Source organism: Corylus avellana, chromosome ca7, assembly GCF_901000735.1.
Source record: "Corylus avellana chromosome ca7, CavTom2PMs-1.0".
In the NCBI taxonomy this organism is placed as follows: Eukaryota; Viridiplantae; Streptophyta; class Magnoliopsida; order Fagales; family Betulaceae; genus Corylus; species Corylus avellana.
Genome location: NC_081547.1, coordinates 8633056 through 8645604, shown reverse-complemented (window position 1 = coordinate 8645604; position 12549 = coordinate 8633056). Strand labels below are relative to the sequence as shown.

The window sequence follows — 12549 nt, the reverse complement described above, 5'->3', positions numbered from 1 at the left end:
GAATAATAATCGAAACAAATGTGATATATTCAAAGATTATAATCTTTGAACAGCAAGTATAAGATGATGATGATGATGATGATATATATATATATATATATATATATATACATACCTGATTTATCCTGAGCATGAACAGCAAGTACAAGACCCAAACCAGCGAGCAATGCAAAGAAGAAATGTTTGAACCTCATCCCCATCTAACCTTCCTCTTCTTAATTAATTTACTGGAACAAGACCGCCAGCCGGCGATATACAAAAAAGAAATAACTATATGGTTTATACAGTTGCTTCAACCATATATACCTATCTTAGATATTACAGTTGCTTCAACCAATCATGAATCATTCAACTTGCAATGATTTGTCTTTTTCATTTCTTGTTAATTTCAATTTGACCGTTGTCATTTTTTCTATCATGACCCCATGGTACTATGACCTGTCCTACTAACCTATGTGAGCCCCAGATAGGAAATTATAAATGTATCTAATGTACAAACAAATAGGATTGTCTTCATTAAAATGGAGAAGATTCATTTTATAGTTAAGACTTTATTACATTGCATTTAACAAAATGTATTAATTGTGTCACTTAATTCATTTAACAAATAATAATTTACATTCATAATTTTGCTGGGGGGGGGGTTGGGAAAATTAGTTTTAGAAACTAGATAAATTTTATTTATATATGAATAATACCCTAAAAATATTATTCACCGTTAATTAACTCCTGTATAAGAGTTTATTATATAACCCAATTTTGTACCTAATACAAATCTAATGCGGAATTCAATGGGCATCACATATAGATTCTTAATTTTTCTTTAGTTTTGTACGTATGTTGAGATGATCAAATAAAAAATAAGGGTTATGATCTTAAGAACTCTTCCCTCCCTAGAGTTATCTTAAAAGAATTACAAGATCTCGACCCTGATATTCTATATTTATGATGGTTTAATTTGTTGTACTCATCAACTAATATGTTAAAGCCTTATTAACACAGCAAGAAAAAACAAATATCTTCATTAATTGTATGGGCTTCGGTTTTTAATTTTTGACTCAATAATCTTTCATGAAAAAAATATTGTAATGGGTCCGAATATATGATCACTGGAAGAAAATTAATTACCAAATCTCATTCAAATGTTCGTTTTTCCATGTTTGATCGAAAAAATTCTTCCATGTACCAATCAAAGTAAATTGATCTTTTTGTCTATTTAGGTTGATGGTCGTACTGCATATTTTCTCAGCCTCATCTTCCCTAAAAATCTGCTCTGACAGATTCCACTAGCTAATATTTGCGTCAATTTGCAGGCCCCAGGGGTACGCATTTTCCCACCTCCATTTCTACTTCATGGTTGGTTCCAAGAAATTGGCTTTCAGGGAAGGAATCTCAATACCAAGACAATTCAAGTCGTCTCTCTCTATCAAGAATTAACCTTTTTTCTTGGGTTAGGCGTACATCTTGAAAACGTTTAATAGAAAGAAATAAAAATCAACCCTGTTAAAGTTCCTGGATGTGAATTTGTACATTGCGTGTTAAAGACTAACTTTAATTTCAAGTAATGACATGTACCACGTGGGCATTATAAGATTGTAGGGCTTGAAAATCGCCAAAAGGCCCATGGCCAGAAGGGCCTGGTTCGAATAGGTGCCAAGCCATCAGCTCATGGAACACTGTGTACTAATAGCCAAGGGGAACCCAATTTACAATCTCTATAATAGCCATCATCTTTTCCTTGTCCATGGTGGCTGATCTAAGAATTCGTATTATGAGGGACGGAATCAAAATAATAATTTTTAAAATTTTTTTGGAATGGCGTGAGAAGGAGGAGTAGGAGTTAGGGTCAAGAAAATTTAAAAAAATTATCCTTAGAAAAAAAAAAAAAAAAAATTTGCAAGGGCGGGCCCGCCCCCCTTTGTATTTGCCATTGCTCGTCATTCCTGGCTTACACACTCTACCTTTCCCTGCTAACTTGAATGTTGGAGGGCTTCATAGGCAAGTGCTAGTGAACCACTCCAATGGTTCTTCCTTCTTGAAGGTCATACCCTTGAGCTAGCCCGCGTGGAGCTAGTGTGGTATTAGACACCAACAAAAATAGTGATGTAATTTATAGTATTACTCTTTAATTTCAAAATTTGCATTTAATTTGAATATATATATATTTAAACATTTTTATTGTTTATAAATTTTTTTATAATATATATTCCTATAATACCCTTATTCCTAGAGGGAATAAATATTTGCCACAGGGGGAAAAAGATACTTTAATTAATACATTAGTCATCGTCGAAGTCAAAGGCAGGCCACAATTTCGTTAAACAAAACAATACTTGCTAAAGGAGACAGAAGAAAAGAATATTGTTAAACTTGTATTTTCAATAATAACCATTTCGATTCCACCCCTTTCCTTTCTTCCCTTATTTGAATAAAAAAATAATAATATTTCTTTTTTAGAAAAATTGTACTTGTTATATATATATCAATCAAAAGAGGGGGTAGACTGTTCCATCAGAAATGGAGAGTATCCATTTAGGTAAAAGGGTAATAAAATTATGACAAAATTGTCATCAACTTTAAAAGGTTAGACAATTTAATCCTACTATTTTGCCTAAATGGCTCCTCTCTATTTCATTGGAAATTGAGAGGATCTTATTCTATCAAAATAACATCACATATACAATATGGAGTTTCCTCCATCAATATCCTATCTATGACTTGTTTTGTTGTTGATCACTGTTGGGTCATAGATTAGCTGAACTGGGCTCAATAAGACAGTTTGTCGGCCCATCCCTGAGGCTCGGTGATTTTTACTATTCACCATATTCACACTCGGAAATTTTGGGCCCATTTAAAGCCTAGGGTAACGCTCGGTCAAAAGGCTAGGTCAGCCGAGCCTTCCACGAATATGAAAGGCCGAGAAGCACTCTTGGAATATTAGACATATCTGCATAAAATATCCTATTTTACTGTTCCCCGATATATTGTTGACATGTGGACACTCGGAAAACTGCTCAAACAGTTTGGCGCCGTCTGTGGGAAACGTTTTATCGGTTCTTACTAATCACAATATTCCAATATGGTGACTACGCCCCCACACCCTGATACTCCACATCCTATCCCTATCGCACATGCTCCCCTTGTTCCAAATGTTGTGACTGATATCCCTGGAACTTCACTTGATCCGAATCCTCCAGCATCCTTATTGGAAGGTTTCATGAAGCAGATAGCCGAGTCTTTTGAAGCTATGAAAAAGCAAAATGAAGAAATCGTCTCTAGATTACCTCTTAGAGAAGATCTAGTTCGAAAAGAAAGACAAGAAGAGCAACTCAGGGAGACACCACCGATAATTCAAGAACAATCAACTCAACAAAACGTTGGGAGTTCAATACAGGGAAGTCAACATACCGCCCGAACCAAGGGAAGTTCTCACCAACGAGGATTTGGCAAGGATTCACGTCTTGATGCCAAATCACACCGGGGTAAAACCAGTCATGGCAAGGATTCTCGATGTAGCCATTCTCAACACACTCGGTCGCACCATATCAAGCCTATGGAAGCAGCTGTGAATAAAGATATTGAAGATCTTAAAGAAAAATGTGAAAAGATGGCTTTCTTAATTAAGAATGGAGAAAATCAGTCAGCTGCTGAGGATCTTATGCAGCATACTAACCTGCCTTTTACTGATCGGGTAATGAGGTTCCCACTTCCTAGTAGGTTCAAGGTTCCTCGAGTGGGTGAGTTTGATGGAAGTGGATTTTCGTCCGACCACATGGAGAGTTTCCGAGCTCACATCATCCTCCATGAAACTCTGGACGAGATCCCTTGCCGAGCATTCCCTTTAACTCTTAAAGGAGTTGCCAAGGAGTGGTTTGGAAGTTTGAGTCCCAAATCTGTGGATAATTTCGATTATCTTGGGCAGCAATTCCTAGGACAATTCCTTGCCGTTCGGAGAAGGAAGAAAAATCTAGCTTACCTGTTATCCCTCGTACAAGGGAAGAACGAATCCTTGAAAGATTATATGCTGCGATTCAATCAGGAGAAACCAACAATGGAAAGTACTGATGAACCGACTATTCTTTCAGCATTGATGCACGGTATAAAGACTGATGGTCCTTTAATGGCTGAGTTAGCCCGAAAACCAAAAACAGGAACTCTACGGCAGTTCAACAACAAATCTGAAGAGTTCATTAATCAAGAAGAGACCATTTCAGCTTTGATGAAATCTAAGGCCGCCAAGAGTAAACCTATTTCTGACTCGGCTATCACTAAGGTGAGGACGCTTGTCGAAAAGAAAAGAAAAGGCCATCAGAATTTGAAGGCCCCGGAAAAGAAGATTGAGCTACCACCCAAGCCGGCTTAGCATCAGCAATATGTGGGATGGACACCCCTAAATACAACTATTTATAAGGTGTTCATGGAAGTTAAGAAAGATCTGAGCTTTAAATAGCCAAGAAAGATGAAAGCTCTTCCCCAGAATCGCAGCACCCATAAGTTTTGCAAGTACCACAATGATCATGGGCATTAGACTGAGGATTGTACCAGTCTTCGATTTGAGATTGAAAAGTTCCTACGAAATGAAAAGTTGCTAAATTTCTTAGCCGAGGAAAATGGCAAAGGGAAAGATCACCAAGACAGTCGGGGTCAACAATTGGGACAGCACAATGACTGACTGTGCAACCAAAGACAGAAACGAGATGAACTGAGCGAGTCTCATAACAAGCAACAAAGTCCCTAAAATCAAACCATAGTTGGTGAGATCCGAACCATCTTAAGAGGATTTGCAGGTGGAGGAGAATCAAGTTTAGCAAGGAAGGCTTACGTCAAGCAAGCGAGAAAGGAAGAAATCTTGGTGCTTGAGAAACCCTCTAAAATCCAGAAGCAGGAACCGAGCGTTCTAACGTTTTCGGAGGAAGATGCGAAAGAAGTCTTAATGCCACATGATGATGCATTGGTGATAACCTTAACAGTGGCTAATCACGCTGTTCACCGAGTCTTGATCGACAATGGGAGTTCGGCTGATATCTTGTATTGGACGGTTGTTCAACAATTGGGCATTAGTCGGGATAAATTGAAGCCCTTCCTATCACCATTGGTAGGATTTGCGGGCAAGCATGTTTAGCCCATTGGAATGATTTCTCTCCCGGTCACGGCAGGAACTACCCCTAAGCAATCCACTATCATGGTAGATTTTCTGGTAATTGACCGATCTTCAGCTTACAACATAATCGTCGATCGTCCAGCCTTGAATCAGTTGAAGGCTGTGACTTCTACTTATCATTTGAAATTGAAATTCCCAACTGCTGATGGAATTTGCAAGGTTAAAGGGGACCAAGTTGTGGCCAGGAGGTGTTACCATACATCTTTGAAGAAATGCCCAAAATCAGCACTTTTGACGATCGGCAATTTGGGTGATGACCAGAAAATTCAGTTGAGAAAGGAACCAGCTGAGCCATTGATTGACATACCAATAGCTGAGGGAAGGGTTGTTAAAATCGGTTCCCAACTAACTCCTGAGGTAAAGGAAGTTCTTGTTTGGTTTCTTGGGAAAAACCTTGAAGTTTTTGCATGGTCTCCTGAAGACATGCTCGGGATTGACCCCAAGGATATTGTTCATCACTTGAACGTTAATCCAGAAGCCGAAGGAAATTCGCCCCTGAGAGAAACATGGCAATTGCTGAGGAAGTAGACAAGTTGCTTAAAGTTCAATTTATCGAAGAAGCACACTATCCGGATTGGTTGTCCAATGTGGTGATGGTTAAGAAATCCTCTGAGAAATTGAGGATGTGTGTAGATTTTACCGATCTTAACAAGGCTTGTCCGAAGGATAGTTTTCCATTAACCCATATCAGCTCATTGGTTGACACAACAGCAGGGTATGAGTTGCTGAGCTTTATGGACGCCTTCTCTGGCTACAATCAGATCTTCATGCATCCATCTGATCAAGAAAAGATAGCATTCATCCCTGACCGAGGCTTGTATTATTATAAGGTCTGCCTTTCGGTTTGAAGAATGCCGGTCCTACTTACCAAAGGCTGGTGAATAGTATGTTTCAAGAACAAATCAGGAACAACATGGAAGTTTATGTTGATGACATGCTGGTCAAGAGCAAGCTGCGGGTAGATCATGTGACAGACTTACAGGAGGCATTCACAATATTGAGGCGATTCAAAATGAATCTCAACCCTACAAAATGTGTGTTTAGGGTTTCGTCTGGGAAATTCCTCAGTTACATGGTGTCGAGTCATAGAATTGAGGCCAATCCAGAAAAGATACAAGTAGCGTTGGACATGCAGTCTCCAAAGAATACGAAGCAAGTTCAGCAATTGACGAGAAGAATTGCAGCGTTAAACAGGTTCATCTCTCAGTCTATAGATAAATGTCTTCCTTTCTTTAACATATTGCGAAAGGCATTTGAGTGGTCCGAGGAGTGCGAGAAAGCGTTTGAACAACTCAAGGGATATCTGATCAGTCCACCTCTTCTCAGCCGAACTATTCCTGGAGAAGTATTATATTTATTCTTAGCCGTATCTCCAACCGCGGTCAGTGCAACCATGATTCGAGAAGAGGGGGGAGTTTAGAAGCCGGTTTACTTCATCAGCGGGGCGTTGCATGGCGCCGAGGAGAGATATGTACAGATGGAGAAACTTGCCTTCGCTTTGGTAATTGCCTCCAGAAAGCTCTGACCGTACTTCCAAGCTCATACAATCAACGTATTGACCGAGTATTCATTGAAGAAAGTACTCCGGAAGTTGGACTCGTCTGGTCGGTTAGTCAACTGGGCAATCAAAATTAGTGAATTCGATATCCATTTTATCTCACGTAATGCTGTTAAGGGATAGGCTCTTGCAGACTTTGTGGTGGAATTCACCAACATACAAAACTTAGAAGATTGGCTAAAAGAGAAGACGTGGGTAATTTATGTAGATGGTTCTTCAACTAAAAAAAATGGTGGAGCTAGGGTGGTAATGATCACACCAGATGGACGAGAGTTAAAAAGCTCGTTACGATTAGAGTTAAAGACTACTAATAACGAGGCATAGTATGAAGCAGTGGTGGCAGGGCTGGGTTTGGCTCGAGAGATGGAAGCAGAGTATGTGGAAATACGGAGTGACTCACAGTGATTGTAGGCCACATTCGTGGCGATTTTGAGGCTAAGGGCAGTAAAATGAAGCTCTATTTATCCAAAGTCCAGGGTATGCAGAAAGCTTTCAAAAAATTCTTCATTGTAAAAATCCCAAGGGAGGAGAATGAGAAGGCAGACTTATTGGCTCGGTTAGGCTCAACAACCGAGGATAAAGTAGGAAAAACTGAACAACTGGTACAAACTTTGCCACGGCCTTCTATCACTGAGGGGGTTGTTATTTTAACCATCGAGGTCATGCCAGCTTGGGCTGGAGAAATTGTTAGTTATCTGAAAAAGGGAGTACTTCCAGAAGATAAGAGAAAGGTTGTGCAACTAAAGAGAAAAGTTGTTTGGTTCACTCTCCTTAATGGCGCTCTTTATAAAAAAGGTTTTATGTTACCCCTTCTCAAGTTTGTTTCTAAAGAAGAAGGTAATTATATTCTCCGAGAGATCTATGAAGGAATTTGTAGCAGTCATTCGGGAGCTCGAGTGTTAGCACACAAAGCGGTTAGAGCAAGGTTCTTCTGGCCGAGTATGAACCAGGATTCCATGCAAATTGTCAAAACTTGTGATAACTATCAACGTTTTGCAAACATCAATAATCAGCCCCCCGAGGAACTTAGTTCGGTTTCCTCACCATGGTCATTCTCACAATGGGGGGTAGATATAGTAGGACCATTACCCCCAGGAAAATACCCCCAGGAAAATGGGGTGTTCGGTTTGCTATAGCTGCCATGGATTATTTTACGAAATGGGCAGAAGTGGAGGCTTTAGTGAACATAACCCAAAAAATGTTGAGAAGTTCCTTTGGAAAAATGTCATCTGTCGATATGGAATTCCTCATGCTTTTGTTACAGACAATGGCAAACAGTTCGATTGTGATTCTTTTCGGGACTGGTGTGCAAGGCTTCATATTCGGCAATACTTCTCATCTCCAGGACACCCTTAAGCAAATGGACAAGTAGAAGCAACCAACAAAATCATATTCAGAATCCTTAAGAAGAAACTCGGACAACAGAAAGGAAACTGGGCAGAAGACCTTCTTAAGGTTCTATGGGCATACTACACCAAAAGAACTCCAACCAAGGAAACCTCTTTTGCTCTCGCCTATGGAACTGAAGCTGTCATCCCTGCTGAGGTTTGGTCAGGAAGTTTCCGAGTAGGCACCTTCAACCCCGAATTCAACAACGAGGGTCTGAAACTACACCTGGATTTGTTGCAAGAAAAACAAGACCAGGCTCAGATTACCATGGCAGCTTATCAGCAAAGGATGGCTTGGTATTTTAATCAGCGAGTGAAACATCGCAGTTTCCAAATCGGAGATTTGGTTTTGAAGAAAGTTACACTTGCCAACAGGAATGCTGCTGATGGGAAACTAGCACCAAAGTGGGAAGGACCATACACGGTGGTCAGATGTGGCAAGGCCGGAGCGTATCATCTTGCAAATCAAGAAGGAAAACCACTCCAACAACCATGGAATGCTGAACATCTTAAAAAGTATTTTGTATAGAATTATGATTCTTGAAGCTTCACTTTTGTTATACTTCTGTTGTAACAAAAAACTACTCATGAATGAAGGACCCTATGAGATTATAATCGTACAAAAATCTTAAAGATGTAGCAGACCATGCTTTATCTAAACACTCGGAGAAAACATTTGAGTAAACGTTCCCCAAGCTTACTACTTTTTACCCCAAAGGATCCACTTTAGAGGAATAAGGCCTGAAGAAATCTCAAACTTGGTTCGAAGAAATCTCTCAAAGGCATTTCCTCAAAGATGAAGCTTCCCTAAATGGATTATGCTATCTACAATTTGACCTTTTACCCAAAAGGTTCTACTTCGGTGAAATATAGCCGGAGAGTTTCCCAAGCATCACTCGGTGATAACTCACTAAGGCGTTTTCCCGAAGAAGAAATTATAAGTACAAATAAGCAAAAAACATTCTCAAACCTTAACCTTTACTCAAAAGGTTCTATCTTGGAGAAATATAGCCAAAGAAATCCCTAAGTATTGCTTCGGTAAAAATTTGCTAAGGCGCTTTCTCGAGGGAGAAGTGTATAAGCATTTTCCAATTTAACCTTTACTCAAAAAGTTCTATTTCAGAGAAATATAGCCGGAGAGGTTCCCGAACGTATTTCGGTGAAACATCACTAAGGCGCTTTCTTGATAATGAAGTTCACAAACATCCCTAAACAATACAAACATTCACCGAGTATTAAGCCTTCACGCCAAGCACTTTCCAGGGACAGAGTATTCACCTATTGCGTTTTTTACAGAGCATCCTCACAAACGTACATTCTCGGTAGAACATGCAGTTCTCAAAAACCGAGATTCCAACATCATGCAAACATACTTGTGAAGTGGTTTTGGCCTTTAAAGATTTCCATTGATATAAACTAAGTTTATAAGTTATGGAAATCAAGGGGGTATACATATGCATATGCAATGCTATTTTGTATTGCATTACTGTCCTTTATATTTCATTATTGTCATATACTTACAACTCCATGCAGGATTGATGCTCATAATTAGTCTCCAATTTAAAATATTTCTATTTCATTATCAAAATAAAGTAGTTGGATACAAAAAAAAAAAAAAAAAAAAAGATATGTCATCTTGGTATTTACATTTGGAAAATCAAGAAGAGACATGGTCCCATTCTTCATCAGACACAGCTATTGATTTTTCCAAGTCAGCAGATGAAGATTTGCTAGCCTCAGAACGTTCAGCTGCAGCAGAGGATTCCCCAGTTGGACGCCGGGCAAATGGGTTGAAGCCGAAGACTGTGATTCCTTTACAATCGGGCATCTGCTCTTGACCAATTATAGAAATTTTTGAAATGGCCTCTTCAGTAGAAGGAACATCTTCAGGTCTAATTGTGTTGAGGTCGACACCCTCGGGAGGATTTTTCGACCAACTACGAAAGGTTTCGAAACCTGAGATGAAACCTGTGCCCCAACCGTAGTCTCGGCCCCAGGAAGCGAAAGAAAGCTGTTTGTAGAAATTTCGAGCTTTGTCCTTGTATTTGAACACTTGCTCTTTAGCTCGCAAGAATTTCCTTTTAAAGCTCTCAGCCTTTTTGACAGTAGCTTTGGCCTTCTTCTTTACTGACTTTCATTTTTTCTCTAAGGCTAGAAGTTGCTCTTCGGTTGCCCTCAGTTTTCCTTCAGCCACTTCGGCTCTGGTACACTGAGTGGCCGAGTATCTCTGAGCTACTTCCAGCTCTTCAGAGACTTGGTTAATTCGAGCCTCGGTAGCTCGACATTGAAGTTCGGCCTCAGCATGTTTTTCTTTTAAAAGAGCCACCTTATCCTCCAGGGCAGAATTATCCATTAGCAGTTTTCTATTCCTGGCTCTCTCAGTAATCCCCTGAACTCCTTGTTTTCGAATCCGAGTAACAGCTTGAGAACACCGAGCCTCCAAATCAGTAACTTGTTGTTTTGTAAGAAGGAGCTCGCTCCCTTGCTCAAAAGACAGCTCTTGAACTCGTTGTAACTCAGCCTCGGTTTCTTCAAGTCTCTTCTTGATATTTTTAGGTTCCAAGGCCGAGATTTCGACGAGACTCTTCTTTAGCCGGATAGCCCCTTCCTCAAGAGTCAAAAAATCAACTTGAAAAACTTGCATGCTATATTCTCTCGGCAGCTAGTTCAGACTCCAATTCTTGAGACCGGGAGACAACTCGAGCACTTTGAGAATCTAGTCGCTTTATTTCGACTTCAGCCTCTTCAAGCCTCTTCTTGACATCCTCAGCTGCCTGAGCTGAACTCTCAGTAGACCTTTTGAAATGAAGGTAGTAATTCATGCTATGCATTGACCCCTGCAAATGGAAATGAGTTTATTAGAACAAAGTATTATTATCGAAAGTCAGAGGATAGGAATGTATTTACCTCAAGTTGATGGTACAGCATGTGTTCCATCACCTCTTTCGGGAATTGAGCACTGATATCGGCAGTGTTATTGGCCGGGATCAAGCTGGCTATGTTAGAAAAGGGATTCCCCAGCCATTTATCACCCAACTGAGTGAGAGGTTCCCCGAATGACTAGATTATTGGTTCGGGTGAGCGTTCCGCTGAGGGACCAACGGCTGGAGATGGTTTGGTGGGGTTCTGGGCAAAGGTACTTGGCGGGTTTTCTCTTGTTGCCAAATTTAACTCGTCGAGGTTAATTGATTCCCCGCTGGCGAAAAATTTGAAGTTAGCTTCTTCAAATTCACTAGCAGTTGTTGCAAATTCGGCTTCTAGTCGCTCAGTAGCCTCATGAACAACTTCCACTTCCTCAACAAATGTTTGCTCGGCGACCATGGGCTCAGCAGTTATTGGCACATCATCAGCAACCTCGGTTGCCGAGGGTTCAACCGATACAGGCTCTTCGACCTCTAGAGTTCTAGCACCTGCGGTTTCTGCATGTGTATACTCAGGGTGCATGGATGATCCTTCGGCCTTAGCCTGATCAGGATAAATCATAGCGAGTGGTCGTTTTAGGGCCATTTTTTTGGCCAGTTCCTCAATGATCTGACCAACATCAACCGGGTCCTCCTCCTCGGAATCAGAAGAGCTTATCTGTACAGGCTCGGCAGGAGTGAAAAAAAGAGGAATAGCCGAAAGTGGAGTGACTTCCAGAGCTTCAGGGGCAGAAACTTCAGCTCTGACAGATGTGTGGGAAGAAGATAAGGGAGTTCGTTTTGCCAGGAGTGCTTCCTGAGCAGACTTATCTTGTCTGCTCAGGAACTCCTTGACACCACCTAAAACCTCCACGTACTCTCTAACGTGAGGAGCAAGAGTCTCCATCTTAGGGGCGAGCCTCTCCTCAAGAACCCTCAAAACACTTGCAACTCTGCTCCTCTCTTCTTCATGAGGAAGGTTCGGAAGTACTGCCTTTTTTTTCAGCTCAAGCTTAGTGACTGGCCTCGCTACCCCTGAACTACTTTCGGTTCTCTTTTTCTTCTTTTTACTCTTCTTCAAAGAGGGGATATTGGGATCTTCAGGCTCATCAGAAACCGCCAGAGAAACCCTTGCAGTTGTTGGGGCTGAAGGTTTCTTTGGAAAAGCCACTTCGGCTTTCCTCTTTCCTTTGGTTTTAGAAGGTTCCCTGGCTCTGATGGTTCTCCTTCTAGGAGGCTTAGCAGGCTCAGCAGTTGGTCTTCTCGGCACTACAGCTGGGGGTACCCTCGGCGAAGTAGCTTCCACTATTCTAGCAGGTGCCGGGGTCCACAAATACCGAGCCTTGTTCTCTTCAGTCATAATAGAATCATAATCCATTTCTAAGGGATTAAGCTCGACATGCCACAATACGTCTTGTACGCGTCGATCTTCACTAACGGTTAGACTCGGTTCCTATTGACCTGAAATCATATGTACAGATTAGCTTTGCTGCAAAAAGGAAGATACAAGTATACAAGACTAAGCTCGGTTTATACCTTGAT

The 12549-nt window shown here is 40.7% G+C and overlaps 1 protein-coding gene across 1 annotated transcript in view; it reads right to left on the bottom strand.

Moving 5' to 3' along the window:
- Window positions 1–200, bottom strand: part of LOC132187826 (probable LRR receptor-like protein kinase At1g51890) — a 3309-nt gene extending 3109 nt beyond the window's left edge. The window contains exon 1 of the mRNA XM_059602263.1: window positions 116–200. Within this exon, the coding sequence (XP_059458246.1) occupies window positions 116–200 (85 nt within the window). The remainder of the gene's footprint in view (window positions 1–115) is intronic.
- Between the last annotated feature and the right edge of the window lie 12349 nt (window positions 201–12549).